The sequence below is a fragment of the Sorex fumeus genome, unplaced genomic scaffold, assembly GCF_029834395.1.
Source record: "Sorex fumeus unplaced genomic scaffold, SorFum_2.1 ptg000265l, whole genome shotgun sequence".
In the NCBI taxonomy this organism is placed as follows: Eukaryota; Metazoa; Chordata; class Mammalia; order Eulipotyphla; family Soricidae; genus Sorex; species Sorex fumeus.
The window spans coordinates 3,049,690-3,076,099 of NW_026606322.1; the positions used below are offsets into that span (position 1 = coordinate 3,049,690).

Here is a 26,410-nt window from a genome sequence, read left to right on the forward strand (position 1 = left end):
ATTCAGGAAATCTCTTAAGATTTATAGCAGTCTATCAAATGAGACTCTACAAGCCAGATTTGAATAGAGTATAGTATAAAAACTCAGTGAAATGAATATCTCACCAAGAAAACTATACATCTAGATCATCATCCAGATCTGAAGGAAAGATACAAATCTTCAGTTACAGGCAACAGTTCAGGGAATTTATAGCCTTAAAACCAGTTTTGTTGATTCTTTAAATGACAGTTCAAATTTCTCAGAATGTAGCATTGAGTATAGCATTTACTCATGGTGCTTGTGGTTGCCCTCCATTAAGGGGCAACCTTACTCCTAGCTTGCTAAGGGAGTGTATACATTTTCAGTAATGAATTCATGTCTCATTTATATTGAATGTTCTATGTCTTAGTCTTTTCAATATTTGCTTTCTTAGGATAAAATTCTTTGTACTTTTATAAGCCTGTTCAGATTTTCTTATTTAGATTTTCTTAATTCTTTTCACTCTAACTAAATCTGTTTTCTCTTTTGTTAAAGGTTACAAGTTTTAAGAGTAATGATTAACAGTTGAATAGTAAAAAACAGTATAACATTGATTCTCTTAGAGCAATTTTTTGGACTGTGAAAGTATACTGAATGCCCTTTTATAAATTTGTGAAGCCAGTTTTTATACTTTTAATATAGAAAGAAAAAGTTTTGGCCTATAGTTTAAGGGATTCACATAGGACCCTGATCTTGGGTCAACTGTATATAAAATATTTACTTTTCTCAGTAAAGAGTGTAGCTGGTTTTGGTTTTGTTAAGTTTGGGAAATAGAGAGCTTTCTTCAATTCGTTTTTGGAAGAGATTTCACTGAGAAAGATGTTTTGAGTTCTCTAACTATGGATCACTAAAGAATTACTTCTATTTTTGTTACTTTGCAAAAACAAAACAATAGTCACCTAATGGCAGGGGATGGGAGGAGAACACCTTTTTCCAAGTATAAAATAATTCAAGAAGGAAATGATGACCATTAGTCTAAAAGAAATTTGGAGGACTCCTACTTTCCATTTGAGACATCATGCACTGTAATAATTGATTCAGTCATGAGAAAGAAGAAAATCCCGCCATTTGTGACAGCGTGGATAGACCTTGAGGATATGTGTGACGCAAAATGATGAGGAATGTTTAAAAAAAATAGATACATTGAACTCTATCAAAATCAAGAACTTTTTCATTCAGCATATCAAGGAAGTAAAAGACAACTCACAGAATGTAAGAACATTATTGCAAATCATGTATGGCAAGGGACTTCAATTCAGAGTTAATATAAGAAAACAAGCAATAGAAAGACAGTCCCTTTAAAAAACACACAAATTATCAGAAGGGAGGATTTACATTTCTCCAGGGAAGATTTGCAAATGACTAATAAAGCATAAGAAAAGAAATGATGGGAAAGAGAAATATAGTAAGTAAGGCTTTTGCCTTGCACGTGGCCAACTCTGGTTTGATTCCTGGGACACACCCCATTTGGTCTCCCTGCCAGGTGTGATCCCTGAGCAGTGCCTGTATGCCCTCCATCCCCCTCACAAAAAAAAAAGTAATAGCAGAGAAAAATAAGTCAGTATATTATATCACATTCACTAGGATGACCAAAATAAAAATATAGAGAGATTAAAATTGTCTTGTTTTTAATGGAATTATAACATGATATAAACCAAAAAATGATTTAAACTATTAAAACACTGAGTTGCCATATGACGTAGCAATTTCTTTTATAGGCATGTATGGCAGAGAAAATTGAAATTATTTTCACACAAAAACTTGTATACAAATGTTTGTAGCAACAAAAAAAGTAGAAACATTTCATTTATCTGATAAACTGATAAACAGGTATTTGAGCTGAATCTGGTTCTATCCCTAGCACTGCTATGGTCCCCTTATCACCAGCAGGGTTCATTCCTGAGCTTACAACGAAAAAATGATCCTTGTGCACCTTCGGCGTGTCTCCAAACCCCAAATACCAGATACAATAACTGTACAAGGGCTTGGGATATTGCTCAAAGAACTTGAGAGTGTGATTTGCATGCCATACCCCTATATTTGAACCACAGCATCACATGGTCCATCACTAGTATGCCTGGGAAAAGGGCCACATGCCATTGATGCGAAACGAACAGAATAAGCAGATCTCTGATGACATTTCTGCAGATGTCAGGATCTCGGCACGTAAAATAAACAGCTACATGTTGCAGGGTTCCATTTTGAGTTGTGAGCATATTCTAAAATTAGTATCAGAGATGTACATCTACAAGTACAAATACCTAAAAAAACAAAAGCAGTTACGGGGTTCTCAGCCTGTGGTTCACTGCAAGGGCCCAGAGATGTTGTACTACTTGGGCCATGTAGTGACTGATATTACCCATTCATTTCTGCTCAGGGGCCTTGAGAGCTGCGTCCTGCAGTGCTTGGGGAAATAAATATGTGACACCTGGATCAAAACAGGGTCAGCTTGCATGCGAGACATTCCACTTGACACTGACATTATCCCTCTGGTCCTGTACACTTCATTTGTGTATGATTTTTCAAATAGATATATGGTATTTGTCTTAGAAAAACAACACTGGGTTGTATAAAGGAACGAATTTTATAAGAAATTCATCTTGATAAAGCTGTTGTTTTTTAAAAATAGACAGTGAGAATGTTCTGCCTGTTGGAGCAATAATAGATTTGTTATTTCCACTATTTCTTAAAGAAGGCAGTATTCTCTGACCATAGTGTTGTAAAAGACTCTAGAGTAAATTTCTCATATTTGTATCTCTGTCAGTCTGGGCCCTAAAAGGGAGCAGGACCTAATCAGATTGACAGATGTCATAAGGTAAACGGAGTACAGTAAAAAAAAAAAAAGGATATTTAAAAGCATCCTTGCTTTATACTAACTAGTTCAGCCTCCCTGAAGTACTTTAACCAAGTTGTTTAGTGTTTTCAGATAACATGACAGCTTGCACATTTTTTCCCATTGTATCACTGAAGTTCTTAATGGTAGTTTAAGATTTGTTTTACTTTTGCTAGCTATAGCTTTTTTCCTCATTTTCCTTTGGAACTTCAAAAAAAAAACTCTAAGAAAGAAATGCACCACAACTACCACAAAAGAAAAGCTTCTATACCAAAACTTCAATATGTTATGGAGGAGAGGTACAAATTGGATAAAATCTGCATCTGTTAAGTATTTTGGTTACATATAATATGAGTGAATTTTCAAAAGGAAAACCTGCAATTTGGAGGTAAATACTAGAGTTAAAAAACATTTTTATCAGTCCTCTGGAAGTGAAAATATATAGTAGTATTTTCAGTGTTAGTAGAATAGTAATATTTTGAAGTAAAATAACTCAGTTTTGTAATTTTTCACATTTATCATATAGAAAGACAACCTGATAGTTGACCACTGTAGCAGTGCCCTCCCATTGTTCATCGATTTGCTCGAGCGGGCCCAGTAAAGTCTCCATTGTGAGACTTGTTGTTACTGTGTTTGGCATATTGAATACGTCACGGGTAGCTTGCCAGGCTTTGCCTTGTGGGCAAGATATTCTCGGTAGCTTGCTGGGCTCTCTGAAAGGGGCGGAGGAATCGAACCCAGCTCAGCCGGGTCAGCCACTTGCAAGGCAAACACCCTGCTGCTGTGCTATCGCTCCAGCCCGATAGTTGACCATATTGAATAAATAGTTATTTTGTGCCAGAAAAAGAATGAAGATGGTTATTCAACCATGCAACATGTTTCTTACTGTATGGTATACATTTTTTTTGTCTATTTTACTTTAAGTTTTTTCTTGTTTTTAAAACTTTCACAGAATTCTTTCATTATATATGTTGGGTCATCTTTCAGTTTACATACTTCTTAAAATATATTTAGTGAGCACAGGTTTGGTTGGATATTAGGCAAGATAGAACATAGAAGTACTTGCCTTCAAGTTACTGACAGAGAGAATGAAAGAAACAATAGTGTTATTCCAGAATTCTGAGCAGAGTAAAAAGCAGAAATGGTCTCTTTGGAGATGGTACTATCTGGAAAGGGTTTCATAGGAGAAGCTGAACCTTGAAACTTGAAAAGGAAAATTTCAAAAGAAGGGCAATGATGCTTAGGAAATTTGGGCTTATTCTGTTCCTTTTGGTTTGACCTTTAGATTCTGAACGTTTTTACAGGAAGAGACAAAGCCAGATCTGTGGGCATAATACATATTCATTAGTCTATAGTGCAGGTAGTGTAAATTACTGTACGGTTTTAAACAGAGAAGTAACGTTTCTAATGGGATTTGTTTTATTTCAGTCTTGCTTTAAAAACTGCATACTGCAACTCTATGTCTGATGTTTGGCGACCTCTAGTGTTAAGCCGTTAAAAAGCCAAAAAGACGGAGGAAATAGTTATATTTTAAAGATTATTCTTGATTACTTTTTCTCTTCCTCCCCTCATACTAATTTATGTTTTGATGTGTATCAGTGCCTTATAACTTCACATAATTTAGTGAAAAAAAAGTTACAGCAAATGTGGTTGAGGCCTGGCACAAATGAAATGAATGACTTTATCACAGGATGTGAATAGCATCTTTGGGAGGCATGGCAGCCTGAACTTTGATTCTTTATATTTTTCCACTGCCACTCCACCTGTATTCTATGATCGCATACCAAAAGATCAAATGTTTGGGCGAAGAAAGCAGAAAGCTCTTGTACTAAGAATAGAGATCAGAGAATACTCTCTCTTCTCAATTTTATTTATTTTTATTTTATTTTTTTGTGTGTGTGTGTTTTGGGTCACACCCAGCGATGCACAGGGTTTACTCCTGGCTCTGCATTCAGGAATCACCCCTGGCAGTGCTCAGGGGACCATATGGGATGCTGGGAATCGAACCCGGGTTGGCGGCCTGCTGGGCAAACGCCCCACCCGCTGTGCTGTTGCTCCAGCCCTCTTCTCAATTTTTAACACCCCCCCTTTTCATTAGATACAGGTAACATATCTTACTTATAGGGTACATAAACATTTAGATTCTGTTTCCTTTCCATTTCTGTTTCATTTACAGTAAGTTACAGAAAGTAAACAAAATCCAGAAACAAACATTTTACGGATGTTCTCTCTCGGTTCCAAAGAGTTAGTGGGACACTTGCCTCACATACAGTGGTCAACCCGGGTTTAATCCCTGGCATCCCAGTGGTTCTCCGAGCCCTGCCAGGAGTGATCTTTGCATGCAGAGCCAGGAGGAAGCCCTGAGTGCCACCAGGGGGGTGGGGGACAGCACCCCCCCACCCGTGCGCATGCACGTGCATCACACACACACACACACACACACACACACACACACACAAAGTACCCCTCTTTAGTGTAAGTTTGGAGGGAGGAAATGCTTTTATCTTAAAATCTAAAGAATTCTAAGATTTGTTTTTAGGAGCGATAGCACAGTGGCAGGGCGTTTGCCTTGCGCGCAGCTGGCCCGGCCGAGCCAGGTTCAATTCCTCTGTCCCTCGCGGAGAGCCCGGCAAGCTACCGAGAGTATCTCACCCGCCTGTATTCAACATGCCTAACACAGTAGCAGCAAGTCTCAAAATGGAGACGTTACTGGGCCCGCTCGAGCAAATTTATAAAATGAGCATACCATTTTCTACCACTAACATCTTTTATGTTAGGTAAGAAGTACTTTTTTGTGCTAGATAAGAAGTGCTTTTGGAATTCTTTATTTGGGGGCCACAACCAGAAGTGCTCAGGGGTCAGATCCCTGTGGACTGTTTGCAAGCAGTTATCCTACCAACTCTCTAGCCCTGATGATTCTCCAGCCCTGAAGGACTTTTTTGTAATGAAAATCTGGTGACAAACTCATCTAGCTTTTGTTTGGGGATTTTGAAGGATATTCTCACTGAATACGGAATCTCTTGGTTTCCAACCTTTTCTCTTTCGTTTTTCAGAAAGATTGAGTTTTTTTTTTTTACTTTTATGAGAACTCAGCTGTTCAGTCCTTTTCTTTCCTTCCCTTTTCATTTCTTCATTTTTTTGTTTTTGGGCACACTTGGCAGTGCTCAGGGCTTCCTTCTGGTTCTGCACTCAACGACCACGCCTGGGGGACTCAGTGGACTATGTGGGATGCCAGGAATTGAACCTTGGTTGACTGCACCCAAGGCAAGCCCCTCCTGCCTTCCTCTCTGAGAGGCACCTTTTGAAAAATAACTTTTGACACTAGTTTACAATACTTTGGCAATAGAGTTTCATGTATAACAACTGACTGCCTTTCATCCTCCTCTCTCCCTCCTGGTTCAACATTTCCCTCCTTTCATTGTACCTTCCCTGTCCAATTACCACTCCCACCCCAACCCCCAAGTGGCATGCTTTCTATTGAAGACCAGTTCTCAGGTTCCTTGTTTCTGTTAGCTTTGGGCATTTATTATTCCAGTATTATGTTTCATTATATCCCACATATAAGAGAGGTCATTCTATGTTGTCCTATCTCTGTCTTGTTCTGTCGTTCTGTCTCATTCTCTCTATTTTGTTCTGTCTCCCAGCATGGTACTCTTTAGATCCATCCACATAGCAGCAAATTGTATTACTTCATCTTTTTTATGGTCGAGTAATATTCCATTGTGTATGCATACCATAGATTTCTTTAACCAGTCATCTGTTCTTGGATACTTGGGTTATTCTAGATATTAACTATTGTGGATAATTGCTGCAAGAATATAGGGGTGCAAATGTCTTTTCTCTGTTGTGCTTTTGGTCCCTGGGGGTAGATGCCAAGAAGTGGAATTGCTAGGTCAAATGTAAAATCAATTCCTAGATTTTTAAGGAATGTCCAGAAACACTGGACTAGTCATATTCCCACCAGAAGTGAATGAGGGTCCCTTTTCCCCTGCACTGGTTATTTTTGTTCTTTTTTATGTTTGCCAGTCCTTCTGGTGTGAGGCATATCTCACTGCTATTTTGATTTTCCATTTCCCTGATTATTAATAATGCCAAACAAGTCTTTTGGGCTTTTGTATACTTGGATATTAACCCTTTATCAGATAAGTGAGAGCAGATATTTTCACCCAGTCTGTGGGGTGTCTTTGTATTTTGTTCCTGCTTACTTTGATGTGTAGAAGTTTCTTAATTTAACCTAATCCCATATGTTTATCTTTGTTTCTGTTTGCTTGGCCAATGGCATTAACTCCTTAAAGTTGCCTCTAGTCTTCCATTGAGTTTTTCATATCACTGCCAAATTCTTTAGTTCTGTCATTTCTGACTGTAGTGTTCTCATTTTTCTTGTGTTTTATTTGCTGTCTGTGCCATTGTTTCTTTGAGTTCGTTGAGCATGCTCAACATTTCCTCTCTAAAGCCCTCATTGAGAGTTTATATAGCTGGTGTTTCTGGTTGAATCTTCAGGGCTGCTGTCTTTGCTCATTAAGGTGGAGTTATACACAGGTTTCCCATAGTGCTTGTTGCAGTCTGGGTGGGTGAGTCTTTGCTCTCTTGGTTCTCTGTTAGAGCTGTGCAAGGAAGAACAGCAACTCCTGGGGTGGGGTTCCAGGCAGGGCCCTGACCCTCGGCTTTGCGTGACCAGGGCTTGAATGAGCAGGGCACAGGGTACCCAGAATAGCCGGGGAATTACTGACTTGCAGGAAGAAATACCCCTTTTCTTTCTTTTTAAAAGGAGTTATTTATTTAGGCTTGGGGGCCACATTCAGCGGTGCCCCCCTGACTCTGCTTACTCCTGGCTCTGAGTTCAGGGATCACCTAACAGGCTCAGGTGACCATTTGGGGTTGGCAGGGATCAAATTGAGTTGGCCACATACAAGGCAAGTGCTGTGCTTTCTCTGATGTTCAGCCATAGCACATTCCTCTTGGCACTTTTCACCTGGTCATTGGTGTTGATCTTAGTGAACTGATCCTGCAGTGAGTTCTTGTAGCTGCAGTCATCTCCCAGCAGTGCGAGCTCATCCATCCAATCCTGCTTCACCCTGGTGACCATTACTACTCAATATGTTGTTGTTATCTTATGTTGTAGTTGTTCCTTTTTCTGCACACAAATATGTAAACTCATGATAACAGGAACCCTTATTATTTGAATCTCCCATCTGTTGAAAACAGAAGACAATAAAATATTCAGTGATGAAATGGAATTATTAATGACTTCATTTGAGGAAGATTCTTCTCACTGGTTTATTGATAATAAAGTATTTATCTGAACATTGCCAAGTAAAATAAAAGATGGTCTCATTTCAGATGTAGTCTTTGCATCTTACCATAGAATGAAAATGTTTGTTTTTATTAATCTCTTTACAGTTCTGATATAGCATTATAAAAGTATAAGAGCTTGCAATCTATAGTAAAATATAAGTTAAAAGTATTTTCAAAATCTGTTCTGTTTAACAAATTACATATTTTTTAACTGTAATATATTTTTTCTATGAAACTAGTACATGAAAACATTGAATATAATTTGAGTGTACAGAAAATTGCAACAATAACTTGCATTTCCCCCTTAGGTCCTGGGAACACCAACCAGGGAACAAATTAGAGAAATGAACCCAAACTACACAGAATTTAAGTTTCCTCAAATTAAGGCACATCCTTGGACTAAGGTGAGTCATAAGAGGTTTTTTAATAAAGCATATTATCAATTAACTTGATCTTTCTCATTATTCTTAAACTATTTTGAAACTAGATAACTGCCTGAGTACAAGGTACAGAGTAGTTCTATATGAAAAGACAAGTAGTACGTCAGTGTTTCTTGACTGCAGTAGTTTATTTCTCTTGATTTCCTATAATCAGCTAGGTTATTTTCTTTTATGTAGAAGAGACAAGTATACTTCTATCACTGTGAAGTGAAGAATTTCTTTAGAAATAGGATCTTATATATAAATTTGACTAAAAATTCAGAAAGCAACTTTTTAAACATTAAAATGTTACTTTACTGCATATATATGTGAAAATAGTTTGCATATATTTTTATTTTAACTTGAAATGTATAGATATTTTTATAGATGTTATTTTGTGATTTATTTTTTCTTCATTTGTAGGTTTTCCTATTTTTGATTTGGAAGCAGGAACAGAAGTAGATATAATCTTATTAGCAGTATATATTGACGGCATTTTATATATTAATAAGATGTTGTTAGCAGTTGCAAACTCTTCATCTCAATGTTTTAAGACCTATATTTACTTATTTTCAGGAACACTTGTTTTCTTTTGATGTGATTTTGAAATGATTTTAAGAGATTTAATTAAAAGGGTTTATTTCTTTTAATCTAGTTAAATTTTGTGAAATTAAGAGTGTAGAAAGGAAGAAAGTCAACTGTTAATAAGATTAATAACTTAGAATATATATTTCTAGCTGCTACAGCTCTTTTGAATTTCTAGTTACTTGCCATGTACCTTTCTCGCCATATGCTTGCATTTCATTATACATTTTTGTGAGTTAGGAATACTCTTTTTAATGTACATTTGAAGTAAAATTTTCTGTATTTAAAAATGTGATCTAACTTTTTAATAGTTTGTATAATTGGTTGTAGATCTTGGATATTAAGAGGAAAAGTAATTTATGACTACAGATAAAATAACATTTTTAGAGTCAGAGCAATTCTCTTTCTCTCTTGACTTCTCTCTCGATCTTATTGTGATTTTAGTTACTTTTCTTCAAGTTGTAACTCTTACTACAGTTCTCTTTTTACTAATCATTTATTAGAGTCAGACAATGTCAGATTTTAGTACCAGGGTTTTAAGATGTAGAACCAAGAAAACAAAATATTACCCTCTCCTTTAAATTTTGTAATAACTCGGAATAGTCTAAAGTACTACTTCTTGATTTTTTTTCACTTCAATTTCATTTTGAATCTGGGTCAAAAAGTGTTTAATAACCTTAGTATTTAAAAAAAATACGCATCACATTTTTAAATTCAAAGAATTGTTGGATGACTTACAAGGATTTAGAGACTGGATAAAATTTTCCAAAGTTTATTCAAGTTTAGGTGTTTATAACAAATGATTTGTTGTGTACCATGATTTCTGTCATGTTAAAGAATAACAAAGAATTCTGTATATTAAATCAAGACATAAAAATATATTTCACACTGCTGACAAATAATATAGATGAGAAGAGTGTTGGTGATTTTGTTTTCTTGGTTCTGCATTTTCATATTCCATATTTTCTTTAGTAATCATGTTTTTTTAAAAATAAATAAAGCTTTTTGTTGTAGTCTAACCTCACTGTTTGTCATCCTAGTATTAACTGTTGATATGAACTTTATGACCAACATAAAATTGAAATTGAGGTCATAAAATTGTTTGTTTTCTCTCCTCTCTCTCTCTCTCTCTCTGTCTTTCAAGACAGTCACTAGTAAAAATGTGTTGTCATATTTGCCCTTTCCCTCACTTCGATTTTCCCTCTTCAGTTCAAGTATTAAACAGGATGGAACCTAAGGAATAGATTAAAATATGACTGATTGACCGTTTATAATGAATTTGTGTCTTAAAATTTCCTTTGTCCTCTAAGATTCCAGTGTTTCTCTATATCTTACACGAATGCTTTTCAGATTTGAATAATCTATATAAATCCTTTTCATTTGTTTTATCTAGCTTTTCATTCTAGTACTATGTGAATGACTCAGTTCTCATACCAGTTTTGTCTATTAAAACTTTGAACTCTTAGTTCATATAGTGTGCGTACACATATTTTGTATGTGTTGGTTGTGTAATAAGTATATTATGTTAGTTTCTCCTTATTGTACTCACCTAAGATATTATCGGGAAAATGCTACTATTTACATTGCTAGGGGAATTTTGTCTCCTTTTCCTCATTATGATAGTGCATAGCTATTTGCAAAATATTCCTTTATGTTTGACAGCCAATATTGTGTTTTTTAAAAAGCATGCTTATCTTGGGAGGTAAACAAGGATCCTGAAACAAAAGCCCTTTTTCCTTTTTTATTGTCTTCTTCTCTGACATCCCATGTCCTGAAGCTGTAGGTATGCTAAGCTTCCCATCTTCAGCACTGCAGTGTTTGTAGCATAGCTGTATCCCTCTAATTGAATGCTGGCCTTTTCAAGACGATAGGCAGTCATTGTAAAGATTGAGACAAAAATATGTTTTTCATGAAAACATTAAGGTAAAGGGATTAAGTTGTAAAGGAAAAAATAGCAAACAAAAATAAAACAGTGGGATGAAACCAGTAAGATGTACAGCAGGATCTCGATGATATAAAAATTCACTAAGTGGTCCTCCTATTATCTAATAGCTGGAGCAGTATAATTTGTTGACTTTTGGTTTAAATAGGGAAGAAAATAGATGCTTATGTTTTAAAGTAGGAATCTTTTTCAAGTGGGACTGGGAACAATAAAGATACCTGTTTGAGTTTATACTTAAAAGTATAAAAGACAGATGAAGGAGATAGCTCAGGGGACTGGCATACATAGTTTGTGAAATCAGTAAAATGTACAGCAGGGGGACTGGACCAATAGCACAGCGAGTAGGGCGTTTGCTTTGCGCGCGGCCGACCCAGATTCAGTTCCCAGCATCCCATGTGGCCCCCCTGAGCACCGCCAGGAGTGATTCCTGAGTTCATGAACCAGGAGTAACCCCTGTGCATCACCAGGTGTGACCCAAAAAGCGAAAAGAAAAAAAAAAAGATGTACGGCAGGATTCTTGATGATATAAAAATCCACCAAGTGGCCCTCCTGTTATCTAGCTGGAGCAGTATAATTTGTTGACTTTTGGTTTAAATAGGGAAGAAAATAGATGCTAATGTTTTAAAGTAAGAATCTTTATTTTAAGTGGGAATGGAAATGATAAAAACCTGTTTGAGTTTATACTTAAAGTATAAAAGACAGATGAGGGAGATAGTTCCGGGGACTGGCATACATAGTTTGTGTGTGCAAGGACCTGGCTTTGCTTTCATGGCCCCTAAAGCACCCCAGGATTTCACTGAGAGCACACCCATCCCCCACCCACTTCAGAAAAGTCGAGACGGGTAACAATTCCTGGGAAGCGAAAGGAAATGATTCAAAAGTAGACTGGGAATTTGCAGATTAGAAATTGTAGGTTGGGAGAAGAACGTTGAAGTTCTTCGTTTAGTGTATGAAAGTATTAGAACATGATATACATGAAAGTATATCAAACAATATCTACTAGAAATCAAGTAAGGGTCTAATTTGAGCACAACTGCTCTCTGTGCCTGAGGATTGGACTTGGTTTGGTAAGGTAAGAGCCTGTGTCTTTTTTCTGGGTTCTTTTGAAAATACACGCAAGATATGCAGTAAAAGGCTTCTTTCATTTTAGTTCTGAGTAATTGCAAATATTCTGTTATAGTTCTGCAGTTTTTCTTTACTGCCAGTTTACTTTAGGCTATCACATATCATAAAATTGTTAAAACAACCTCCTACCTCCTGGTTTCTGTCTTTCAGTTTACATCCTCATTGCTGCCAGTTACCTTTCTTCAAAGCATGTGTGATACTGTCACTCCTATTTAAAATTACTCTAATTCTTCTTGCTTTAGGAAATTTGAAATAATGTAACAAGATTGATCATAGGCCCGTGAAATTATTGATTGCATTCCTTCACCTCAAAAGTATCCCTATCCTATTTGTGTGATAGATTGTAGACATTCTTTCCTAATTGCCTCTACTTTTCCTTTCCAGAAAATTGAAATTTTAGTTCTTATCCTGTTTCTAACCCTTTCCTGAGACATCCAGTCCATAGAACTCACTTTCTGAATCTCCCTAGCTCTTTCATCCTCAAATGCATATAGGCAGAGAATTTATAGTTAAAAGGTAAAGGCCCTCCCGTTGTTCGTCGATTTGCTCGAGCGGGCCCAGTAACGTCTCCATTGGAGACTTTGTTGTTACTGTGTCTGGCATATCGAATACTCTCGGTAGCTTGCCGGGCTCTCCGAGAGGGGCGGAGGAATCGAACTCGGGTCGGCCATGTTGGCCGCTTGTAAGGCAAATGCCCTACCACTGTGCTTTCGGTCCTGAGGTCAATTTACACATGTATATTCTTTCAGAGTAATGAAATTCAAAGTGATATAATTGGATAGTGAAATAGAGATTAAAATCCCCTGGATCCTGAACTGTTTAATTTCGTACCTACATATTTGAGTGTTGCCCTATTTGTAGCTCATTTTGAAGGGGCCATACAGTCATGCTGAATAATTCTATATAATCAAACTGCTTTCCTAATTACCGGCCAGAGAAGTCATACCCATTTCCTCCTCTGCTGTCTCCCCCTTTCTCTCATTTAGAATGCTGCTATTCTGATTAGTAAGTCTTCAGCTTTTTCTTTTTTTCTTTTTTTTTTAAATTTTTATTAGTGAGACACCATGAGGTACAGTTGTAGACTTACAAATTTTGTGCTTGGGTTTCAATTACACAATGCTCAAATACCTATCCCTCCACCAATGCCCATTTCCCACCACCACGGATCCCAGTATACTTCCCACACCCCACACCCCTACCCCGTCCCACCCTGCCTCTGTGACAGGGCATTCCCCTCTGTTCTCTCTCTCCTTTCGTTAGCTTTTTCTTAAGACCTCATTTCTCCCATGAAATATTTTTTAATTTATCTGGGTTCTCCATGATTATTTCTATCATATAATTCAAGTCATATGATGAATAATATAGCTGCTTCTAACTTTTCTTTTACAATGGTAATAAATGGATATCAGTTACCTCAGAATGTGTTTATCAGTTTTTGTCCTATATGATCGTTACTTAATAGTTACATATAGGATATATCAGTAGAATATATGAGACTATAGGTCATTGGCTAAATATTACAGAAAGTATTGACAAAAATTAATCCTCACAGACTTCTTGAATGCAGTTCACATGCTTCAAAGTAAATTAATATTTCCAGCTAACAAAACTATAATTAAAATTCTGAGGTTATATCAGTCATCAGACTAGATGAAACAAGTTTTGATTATTATCCTCTGTGATTAAAGATAAATTTTAAAAAACTGCTGAACTTTTTTGTTACCATTTTCTCCAAAATCATGCGTCTTTTTCCGTAAGTCCTCGATACTATTTTTTGTTTTGTTTTGTTTTTGTTTTTGTTTTTTCCAAAATGTAATAAACTTAGCCTCTTTGAACTGTAATTTAACACGTAACTAAAAATGCCTTCAGAGTGTCTAGCTAACACAAAATAGAAATTGCTATCAAACTTTTTATGCAGGGTCACTCTCCTACTACTTTTTCTCAGCTCTTCCTTACTAATTTTGTTCACATGTATTCCAGAAAGCATAAGAATATGTTGGGGATTTTTTTCGGATTCTGAAATTGTCACTTGTCATCTGTTCTATTGCTTAGGTGAACCAGTTCCTACATTATTACTTACTCTGCCATGAACATTATTTTAGTCTGTTATCATTTGTTTCATTCATATACTGTGTTATTTATGATTTTTCTGCCTAGCATTTGATTAGTGCTAAAATAATCACGTACTTTCTAATATCCATTTTCCTACATGAGTTGGCTTTCTCATTTTTTTATTTATAATGTCTATATTCTCCCCTTTTTTTGCTGCAAACTGCACATTATAATCATGCTATTGGGGTGGTTAATGCATATGAGAGGGGTATAATATTAAAAAGAAAAATAGATTTAAATTTCCAGATAACTTTGTGGGAGATAGGAGACAGGGCTGGATGGATTGAAAAGAAGGCAAAAGTCTTTTCTTTTTTTCTTTTTTTAATTTATTATCTATTTTTTTAAAGTCGATTTCTCTATGTAACTGGTATTGTGCTGAGTACCAGAAAGAATACAAAAGAAGTGAAATGTGTATTTTTTGCTCTTGCAGAAAGCTGGTGACGTAGCTGACTCTTTTAAAGGAAGTGTTGAACAACATACTGATTGTGTGATCTGGATTTTCTGAGATGTGTAGATATTATGAATAGGTACTGGTGAAAGTGGTAGAGGGAAATGTCGGAAGCTGATTTAAAGATTATAAAGGATTAGGATGGATGGGCTCTAATAGTAGAATTTGATTTGGTCAGATGTAAATACAGTAGGAGTCATTGCAGTTCAGGGTAGTTTCTCTAAAATGAGGAGATGTGTGGGATGAAAGGAAATATTCCTGTAGTCTGTCCTGTTTTTTTGTGATGCTAGGGGTCAAATCCAGGACCTCGTACGTGCAATGCAAGTGCTATCCTGGCCCCATATTTCTGTATTCTTAAGAAAATAACCTGATTACAGTAACTTTTAAGAACAACAGAGAGTTAAATTGTGTAAATGGGCATTTAATAAGTCACATTTCAGTATTAGCCTTTTTATCAGTAAATGATAATTAGGTGGACAAATTTTACTGCAGCGTAATAGAGCTCAAAAAACAATAAACCTTTCAATTAGTGCAGCTAAAATTTCTAAGTGCTTTTTCAAAGCCAAAAAAGGATTGTTTTTCTTATAAATTGTGTTATAGATGTACACTTAGACTTGCATTTTTTTCTTAACATAATTAACTACTTAATAAACTGATAATGAATGTCTCGCTTTCGGTCCTGTTTTAGTTTTACAAATAATAAATAATTTATACAATTCATAGATTACTAAGAGCCAGTATTGGGTTTGCTCTATAGAAGTCACAGTTTATCCATTTATCCATTTTTAACATTGGGTGCTTGTATATTTTGTGTATGATCAGGGCATGGTGTCTGTGTTGTACGTTTATCACAGTGAAAATGAGAGAAGAGCACCTGTTCAGAGCAGGCAGAGCACTTGTTCTGTGTTTGCTTAGATTATTATTGTCCGTAGTATTTTTACATTCCTGTAGTTAGCTGCTCAATGCAGTAGAATTGTTGGGTGCTGATGGCCGTGAGAATCAATCATAGGTCTTACTATGATAATATATGTATGACTGTTTATAAATGGTTATTTTAAAGGGCTTAAATTTCAGTCCTAACAGCTAGGTCTGGGTTGAAATTTGAAACATGATGGCCAAGTCTTTTCTAGGATATGTAAGGAGAAAATTGCCTCTGTCATTGTTGTTATCCAAATGCAAATTTATTTTTAATAATTCTTAGTTTAAGGACTCATTTGGATTTGTTCAATACCACAGAGACTTTTTGAAAAACGTAACTTTTTTCTGTTAGTTTCATCTATGGACTAGTATTTGTGATGAGAGTTTGTTTTCAATTTAAGAAAATGAGTTGCTGCACAGGTGAGGTAGTAGTCGAATCACTTAAAAGTTCATGTCAGTGTTTTGGTTCTTTTCAGTTTTTTTCCTCTTTTCTTTCTTTTCTTTCTTTTTTATTTTTTATGTTTTGCTTTGTTCTGTTCTGTTTTCTTTGTTTACTTTTGTTTCTAGTTTTTGCAGGGGGTGTTTTGGGCTCTTCGTGGCCTAGCTGCATACTTGCCTGGCCATATTTAGTCTGCTCACTAATTGTTAGTTGGCCCACTTGAGTCTTACTTTGTGCTCTCAGTTCTTTTTAGTCTGGTTTTCTATTTTTGTCCACCTGGTTGTGTTTTAGTTCATGAGAGATTTTTATTCTTATGGGCCGGATTTTAATCCGTGTACTAAATTTTAGTCTGCAGACTAAAAGTAATCCGCGGATTATTTATTTTTTGCAAAATTTAATTCCCCCACTGGAAACTATCCTAAAAGAATGTAAAATTCTCTTAGAATAGCCAAGGGAATTCACAGCTACTGGTGAGTTCTGCCAATATCTGCTCTCAATACCTAGACATAATAGACCCTGCAACCTCCCTGGCGTACGTGGCTCCGTTGTGCCTAGGTGTTGGTATACTATATTGCTATGCATGTCACCTGTAACTGTGACTGTCCCTTAGTTGTATTGCTTATTGTGCATATTTTTGTTTAGCTTTTGGTGGGTGAATTGGGCATATTTGAAGATGGAACCGTGTTGAATTTGTAGTGCTCAGATAAAGGATTTTTTAGGGAGTTTTTCCAAAAAGGGGAAAAGAACGTTTTATATTTTTCATACGTAGTGGGTGCAAGGGTATAGGGGGCAAAGCCCACAATAGAAAAAGTAAGTTTATACCCGCACTCCTGAAGTGATTTGTCAATTTCCTGCAGAGTCCTAAGATAATGAGAATGTCAGCAAAATATCTTTTTAGCAGGGAAGTCAATCCAAAATGGAGAATAATCCGCGGTGGCCTGATCCTTCTTAGTTCTCATAAATTGAAAATATGTGGCTTGAATCTATAGTAATACAAATAAATATAATTATTAACTTCCTCCCATCACTAATAATTTAGCAAAAATGTTTATACTGTATAACTGGAATATATTAAGAGAAAAATTAGCATATTGGGATCTCTTATCTTTAAAAGTGGGCTACTATGTACCCTCCAAGCCATGTCAATGGATGATAAATCCAGGTCATAGAAGACCAAACACTTTACTTTGGGAACTTTACTTCTAGATTTCATTTTGCTTTTCACTTTTTTTGGTTTTGTATTTTTTTAATAAATGCACTGGCATTGGAACATATAAACTAAAATTAAAATGTTTCTTTACTGTGCCTCACCATTGCGCAATCAAAAATTTTTTTGCATACACTGTGGTGAAATAATTTTTAAAACTTGGACTTGCTACTGTGGAGACTGATGTTTAAAGTTTATAACTGTATAAACATTTTCTATGTCCCCCCCCACACGATGGATTTCTTATAACATTGGATATATTTTTCCTTGCTGGACTATTCTCTTTTGGATTGACTTCCCCTGTTTGGATTATTTCACTGCATTATCATCTTTAGGATTCGTCAGGAACAGGACATTTCACCTCAGGAGTGCGGGTATGTACTATATTTTTTTTCCCAAAATTTCAGGGCAGGTCTATAAAACTAGGGGGAGAACTTTTTTGAAAGGCAAAGCAGTTTAATCATTCTTGTTGTATAATAGTAAAAACAGCGTAGGTACCTGTATTTTTTGCTCTCGTTAACTGTAGGGTATAGGTTTTACATATGGTATATTGTCTGTGTGTTAAACAATATTAAAAAGAATGAGGGATGAGACAGCAGCAGGAACTTTCCATTAAAGAAAAAAATTCAATGTTACTGGTTTCCTTTTTTTAAAACCAAAGAGGTGCTATTTTCTAGTTTGGCACATAATTTTTGGAAGATGTCTGCTACTACACCCTGCTGTATTAGGGTCAGAAATGTGAACTTAGGGGAAGGCTTTGGGTTTTGACCCTATGTAATTTTTATGCAAGCTTTATGCAGAGTACTAAAATTCCAAGATTTTTCTCATCAGGAATCTATCAAAGAGTTGAAAATAATAATTCTTGATCTTCACATGGTTTCTTGAAGTCTTGTCTTTATTGTTTTTAACTCTGATTCCATGAGCTAGGATTCCCTGGAAAAATGGGCTGATGTATATCTTAGTACCAACATGAATATCATTTGTATCTAGTAAGATACCAAAAAAGAGAGATGTGGATAATTTTTTTGTAAGCATGTGATGCTGCTTTATTAATAGCTTTATCATAAAATCCCATTAATGTAATATTTTTTAAATTATTTAAAGTGCGCTTACTGTCCAGCATCTCTACAATTGAATGCTAATAAGAGATAATTATTCTTCCTTTTGGTTGTACTTTTAATTTTACTTAATGTACTTCATTTTGGCACAAAAGCGTTTTTTTATTAGGCCAACCAATAAATCTGTATTCTGTCACACAAATGCAGATTATTCCAGTGATAATATTTCAGTATTGCTTAATATTTTAATGAAAAGTAGTTTTTCTACTGGTTATTTTCTTTTTCATTTTGAATTTGACTAAGGACACAACAGAGGGGAAATAGCCAAGAACAGTGGAAGATCTGAGCATTCCAAGTAATGTAGTACTTTTAACGTTTCCTGACTGGTAAAAGCCAAATCCTTAAAAGAAAAAAGCAGTGTTTGACCAACCTTAGAGAGGTTTTTTTTATTTTTAAACATAGCCAAATTAAAAAAAAAGTAGCCGAATAAATTGACCAGAGATCTTTAGTGTTCTGAAATAAATTCCTCAAGTCCTACTCAGATTAACTTTCAGTTTACATGTAAAATATCTTTTTAATCATAAAATTTGTAGGGCTGGAGATATGTGGCTCGGTGGTAGAGTACTCCCTTGAGTGTGTGAGGCCCTGGGTTTGAGCACCAGCACCTAAAAAATGAAATTTATGTGAACACTAAAGCAAAAAAAAAAGATGGTTTTTGCTATAGAAAATACTCTTATAATGTCTTAAAATGTAAATGAGCTCTGTAGTGTGACTATATATACATATATATGTGCATGTGTGTATATATATATGTATGTATATATGTATGTTTACTTTTGCTTCACCTAAGTGAATAGCCAGATGTGACATGAGCCTTTCTCATTAGGAAATACTTAACCTGCCAGGCTCTTTGGTACCTTCTCACAATCTGCCTGTCCTTTTCTCACTCGTGGGGTCTGTTGCCATATCTTTATAATGCCTGCTTCTCTTTATGTGTCTGTCAACTTTTACACCTTCTATTTGATTCTGTGTTCTTTGTATCAAAAGATAAGTCTCATTTTTCTTAAGTTTCAAAGGCTTTTGTTTTCATGTTTCCTCTGTATCTGTTCATAACTGAAAATATGTTTTCATTATTTTATGTATTGATTGGGGGTTTTAAGACATAGATGAATAGAAAACTTCCTATTCTTTAGGCAAATTAACTTACTTGCATTTTTCTTTAATATAGTTGTCAATTGACAACTTTGAGTGAATGACTGATTGAAAAGTACATTACTCTGTTTAAAACCGTAGGTTGTTCATTTAAATAAGGATCATCTGGCCTTAATTATAATAACTATTTGAGGAAACAACTCTGGACATTTTTTCAATTTCTCAATAATCAAGGCTTCAGATAATAAGACTCTTTATTAAAGAGATAATATCAAATAATTAACACTTATAGGCCTAGTGTAAACTGTTTTTCTTTTTAAAAAAGATACTGCCAAATTTCAATAGTGCCATTATTAGCAATTGTTCCGCATTAATCACACAAAAGAAGCAATGTTTTATTTATGGCCACTGCAGTCAATACCCTAAATTTTTTATTGTAGTTGTGATTGTTTCTAGAATCCAGACTCTCTTCATCTGCCTATCATACTCTGTGTGCATGTTTGATTGTACCGCTGCTTTATGATTAGCATATGTGGGGTGGGGTTTTTTCCCCCAACTTCCCTAGTTTTTTATTTTAGTTTTTCCTATATAGTCTTCAGCAGTTCACCCTAGTGCAGTGAATCATATGCAGTTAACTCTTTTCATTCTAAAAGGTTCCTTTCAAATGCAGCCATGATTTTGTACATGGTGGGAATACACTCAGTATTCATGATGGTTTGTTAAGGTTATGACACCAAAAAATTAATTAATCTATCCCCTCTTTCGTTCTGCAGGTCTTCCGACCCCGAACTCCGCCAGAGGCAATCGCGCTGTGTAGTCGTCTGCTGGAGTATACACCAACTGCCCGATTGACACCATTAGAAGCTTGTGCACATTCATTTTTCGATGAATTACGGGACCCAAATGTCAAACTACCAAATGGGCGAGACACACCTGCACTCTTCAACTTTACCACTCAAGGTAATTCCAAACATAACCTGCTTTTTACTGTTTGGGGGAAAGCTACGTGTGAATATAAGGTGATAATTAAAATCTGCATAGTACTAATGGAGGTGCATTCAGTGCTCACACAGGTAGAGTACATTATTTCTAAGTTCTCATTAAGCCACCTCGCGTGGTTTTGAACACAATAATAGTCAATAATTTTTTTTTAATGGGTGCAGCTCTCTCCCAGGCTGTGGGATGCCAAGGGCCCCAGACCTGAGCCCACACAACCAGGCCTGACGGGGGAGGGACAGAGGACGCAGGCTGCGCTCAGTTCTCCCTTCCACCCACTCCCACTCTTTTCAGTAAAATTGTTGATCAGTTAAAAAAATGGGCTTAGCTTCTCTAATTTTAATAAATCTGAGCATTGAAGAAGCCATAGGGATTTAACTAACTTTGGCTTTTCACCAGTAAAAAATATATACAATAATGTCACCTTCAGGTTTGTTTCTGAAACTTAGAATATTAACATTCCTTGCATTTACTAGAATAATTATAGTATAGATACTAAATTTATGAAATAAATATAATTTAGATCAAGTTTTTTTAAATTAGAAGTGAAGTGGTTATATTCAGATACATTAAGAATTGTAATCCTGTAAACCTTGCATTAGAAGCTAGAGAAATTGACGTCCATTCTGGGGCGTGGCACTGTTGCTTGTTACTGAGGAAGTATTCAAAGGAAAATAAAATTCATGGCATGGTAGTTTCTGAAGTACCTAGGGATAATTGTTGTTTCTTTACTATTTCTTTGTTTTTCTCTGTGATTAAGATCCTAAGTGATTATTTAAGTCTACCACTATTTATGATTATTTGGTTTTCTTGTTACATTGAACATTAATACAATTTCTTAGAAAATAGCAACAAATAATTGATTTACTAGTTAGTAAGTTTAGGCAATCTGAAAGGAGATGGATAGTTTTCTACACCAGGATACAGATTTATTTCCCATTTTTGTGGTAAATTTTCCTTATATCTTAAGTAGCCCTAGGTTTAATGTGCAAATGAATTGTATTGTTGAAGAAGTATGTTCCAAATCTGACTTGCTAAAAAGTAGTCCAGGATATTCAATTGACTTTGATCTTAAGGAGTATAATGCAGCTTCTAGAAATGCTGATGCAGGCTTAAACTACAGCTGTGAAAGAAAAGTAGTTCAGATACCCTGAAACTGATTTTGTTTTGTGGTGTTTTTTTTTTTTTCCTTGTTTTTTTTACTCTGTAAGGCTGATCAGAAACTTTGCAATATTGTTTCATTTCCTGGCTAAGACATTTTAAGAAGAAATAGGGAAGTTGTTCAGTAGGGGAAACTCATAACTCACATGTATGATTTTTTCCCCACCCAAATATTAATAAATGGGATTAGAGGATCCAAATGGACAAAATTAAAAATTGAAAAGTAAGGTATTAATAGGGACCCCTGATAACTGCCTGAAGTATCTCGAAGACTACCTTCGAAGACATGGATAGGAAACCTTTTTCTCTCCCAAGTTTGTTTGGATATTTATAACATTATATGTGGGCCATTGAGTAAAGGTATATGGACCAGCCAATGGGGTGTTCATCCTGTCTTGTACAAAGGCCAGATTTCAAGGCCTTATGCGGCCCACACATCCTAAGCAAAGACGATAGATTATTTCCAAATTATAAGATTGAAAATAACAAACATATGACACATTAGATTTACTATAAAGACCCAGCCTTTCTTTCATACAGAGGTAAAATAATCACCAACAAATCAATGAAGACATTTTCTGTTGTTTAATAATAGAATATAGAACAAATGTTTGGATGTGTTTAGGAAAATCCTAGATAATGTCACATACAATAGATAAGATATATAAGGGACTGAAAAGATAATACAGCAGATAGGGCGCTAGCCTTGCACGCAGCTGACCCAAGTTTGATTCCTTTTGATTCCTCTCATCCCAAATAGTCCCCAAGCCCACCTGGAGTAGTCCCAAGCACAGAGTTATTATATATATATATATATATATATATATATATATATACATATATCTACAGTTTTGTAGGTTACCATAATTTACTGCATGTCAGCACCACCATGTGATTGTTAACTCTCATTTTGTTTTGTTTTTTTAAGTAGATTAGCACAATATTTTTAAGTTTCACATAATGGTCGTACTCAGAGTTTTTTTGAAAAAAATATTTTGACTTAAAATGAGTGATGATTGGGACTGGAGCGATAGCACAGCAGGTAGGGCATTTGCCTTGCACGCAGCCAACATGACCGACACAAGTTTGATTCCCAGCACCCCATATGGTCCCCCGAGCACCGCCAGGAGCAATTCCTGGGTGCATAAGCCAGGAGTAACCCCTGAGCATCGCCGGGTGTGACCCAAAAAACAAAAACAAAAAAATTAGTGATGATTATATAATGAAATATAGCAGACCAGGAACTGTTGATTTTTCTTGTGTGTGTGTCTGTGTGTGTGTGTGTGTGTGTGTGTGTTTTAACCTCTTTTACTGCAGTCAATGTCTTTTTTATTTAATTTTATTTTTATAAACTTGTTCATCAGCCAGCATGGCCGACCCGAGTTCGATTCCTCCGCCCCTCTCGGAGAGCCCGGCAAGCTACCGAGAGTATCTCGCCCGCACGGCAGAGCCTGGCAAGCTCCCCGTGACGTATTTGATATGCCAAACACAGTAACAACAAAGTCTCCAATGGAGACGTTACTGGGCCTGCTCGAGCAAATCGATGAACAAATTGGGAGGACAGTGACATTCATAGTTGTTCATAATAATTTATTACATTTAATATTCGAACACATCCCATCACCATTGCACCTTCCTCCCACCATATTTTGAATGTTTCCACCCCAAATCCCAAATTGTGCCGCCCAAAGCAGAACCAGAACAAGTTTGTATTGCTTGTTATGAATAATCCACTAAAAATGTTCTGATAAAGTTTCCTTAGAGGAAAGTGTGTGGAGATGGTTGTATTTCATCCTAGAGCCATTAAGCCCTTCTTTAAGAGATTACTAACATGTTTGTTAAAGATCAAGCCTTCTGTGCTTATATACATATATATACGTATATATGTATGTATATGCATGTATATATACATAGTGTATATATATACACACACACACTAATCTCATATATATGTATATATGAGATTAGTTGCTTTCTATTTTAAACCCCATCAAATGTTGTATGCTACTATTGGTATATCAGTGGTGTAGAGTATGAGAGCTCCAAGAGTTCTAAAATTTAGAATGTGATTGTACAGCAGATTCACTCATGGGTGAGGCTCATCCAAGCCTGTGGAGAGCGGCCATGAGCATGTAAATGCTGGAGGTTTTCAGCTGCCAGAGCTCTGGTGGGGAGGGAAGGGAAACTCACCTGTCCCCCTCTGAGTTGCCCGGTTAAGACAGCCTGGAGGCATCTCTTCAGGGTGTTCTGTGTTGCATGTTGCTCTCTTCTGGGAGCTTTATTTCTCAGGCAATGTCTTTTACAGCAGAGTCATTGTCACCTAAGTTTCAGACTTCTTGAGAAAAATAATTTTATTTTTTTAAGCCCGGCAAGCTACCAAGAGTGTTCGATATGCCAGACACAGTAACAACAAAGTCTCCAATGGAGACGTTACTGGGCCCGCTCGAGCAAATCGACGATCAACGGGAGGGCCTTATATAGATATATATATAATCAAGAAATTTATATATGTGTGTGTGTACATATTATATATATATATATATATATGTGAGGAAATCATCAAGATATGAAGGGATTATGGAGAAAATTCAAATCATAATCCAGGGGCTATAGAGCCAGAGAGGTAGCCCAAAAGGCTAAGAGTGTCCAAAGCATGCTATCATGTGGCATGCCCCAGTGCCACATGTCCCCCTGAGTGATCCCCAGAGAGCCAAGAGTAGCTGCAGAGCATTACTGAGTTTGCCCCCCAAATTTTTAGTTAACTAATTTTAAAAATGAGCGTTTTCTAAAAACATTTGAAATGTCATAAGATAAACCTTTTTAAAGTAAGCCTTCAGTGGCTGTACATTCATAATGTTCTTTAATTGCCGCTATCATTGCCCCATTAATTCCTCCTCTTTTAACCTCTGGTAACCTCCAGTCTACTTTCTCTCTCTGAATTTTTACCTATACCAAATATTTCGTGTAAATAAGATTGCATAATATATGACCTTTGGCATCTATCCTCTTTCATTTAAAAACATTTTGAAGATTTAATCATGTTATATTGCTTCTACCATTATTTTATTCTTTTTTATTGCTAATAATCCACTGCAGTATGTCTTAAAAATCAGTCCGTTCAGGCTGCTAAAGTAAATAAAGTAACATTGATGCTAGCACACCAACTGGTGTCTCACATTTGGATGTGGTTTAATTAATACAGAAATTGTAGCATCGGTATGCAAGCAGTTTTCAGGTTTTCTTAATCTGTAGGTTGGCACTGGTACAAGACTTAGACAATAAACATTTCTTCCTCACAATTCTGAAGTCTGCGTAGTGCAAGATCAATGTAATGGCAGATGCATTATCTCGTGAAGACTCATCGCTAGTCTGCACATGGCGTCTATTTTTGCTGTATTCTCTCTGATAATGGGTGTGACATGATGTCTCTTTGTGACCATAAGCTTATTGCAGTATAAAGAATCAGGACCCAGTAAATTCTGTTTACTTATTCTTTAATAAATTGCATTCTTAAATTAACATGAAAATAAAGTCTTGTATTTTAGATGATGGTCTGAAAACATTTTTATGAATGGTTTGTGTACTGTTTTCTAATAGAATTAATTAATGTCCTTTGAAACCTTCAAGGTTGTAGTATTTCAGTTTAACGTGTCTTTAAAAGAAAAAGTTTTGGGACTAGAGAGATAGTACAATAGGTAGGGCTCTTGCCATGCACACTTTCAATCCAGGTTCCTTCCCTGACACCACATATGATCCCCTGATTCCTGACAGGAGTGATCCCTGAGTGTGAGCCAGGAGTAAGCCCTGAGCACAACTGGGTGTGGCCCCAAAACAAAAGCAAAAAAAAAAAAAGAAATCCAAACAGGGATCAAATTTTCTCTTTATTCATCAATTCTTTGTCCCAAGGTTGAATAAGTTGGGAAGTAGATTGTTTTATATCTTTAAAGGTGAGTCTCCAACAAGTCCCGTCATACATAGGTCCCAATTTTCTAACCAACTTGTATGAATTTCTACAGAGTAAAATCATTTTAACATGTATTGCCCAAGGGCATAGGTTAGGATGGGGACTGGGCAGAGCTGAGAGGAGATTATCATCAATTTGTATTATTATAAGTAATTCTCTACCACTCTACTGAGCCATTAGAGAAAAGACTAATTGTTTGGGGGGGAAGAAATGGTACTTTATTGACTCTACCAGAAGGGGGGGAAAGTGCTTAAATAAATAACAATTAAAATAGGGCATTTGGGGCAGGCAGAGAGTATACGAACTTATGCATACTTATCTTTGGATTGAGGAGCAAAAATATTTAGACATTTAGGAAAGCAGATGAAGTAGAAAAGTGTTTCCATGGGGCTGGAGAGATAGTAACAGTGGGGGGAGTCTTGCGGGCGGCTTACCTGGGTTCAATCCCAGATACCCCATATGATCCCCTAACCCACCAGGAGAGATCCCTGCATATAGAACCAGGAGTAAACCTTGAGTTCCACTAGGTGTGTGTCTGGGGGGGGACCATAAAAGTGTTTCTAAGAAGCTAGTGGAGAAAAAGTTGTAGTAAGAAGAAGAGAAAGAAAAAATGAAGTGGGAATAGGATAAGAGCTAGATCTTTAAAAGAATATAGAAATGTGTTACAGAATAGAGCAGGATTGAGAATAGCATGACAAGCAACAGAGTCTAGTACTCTAGAAATGCATTTCATTGAAT

General features: G+C 36.1%; 1 protein-coding gene across 2 annotated transcripts in view; it reads left to right on the top strand.

Annotated features, from left to right (window-relative positions):
* Positions 1 to 26,410, top strand: part of GSK3B (glycogen synthase kinase 3 beta) — a 192,587-nt gene that overhangs the window by 143,855 nt on the left and 22,322 nt on the right. Inside the window, exons 8-10 of one of the 2 annotated variants that reach the window (XM_056109321.1) lie at positions 8,455 to 8,550; positions 17,677 to 17,715; positions 20,325 to 20,511. In XM_056109321.1, the coding sequence (XP_055965296.1) occupies positions 8,455 to 8,550; positions 17,677 to 17,715; positions 20,325 to 20,511 (322 nt within the window). The remainder of the gene's footprint in view (positions 1 to 8,454; positions 8,551 to 17,676; positions 17,716 to 20,324; positions 20,512 to 26,410) is intronic. The other variant, XM_056109322.1, reaches the window with a different exon arrangement.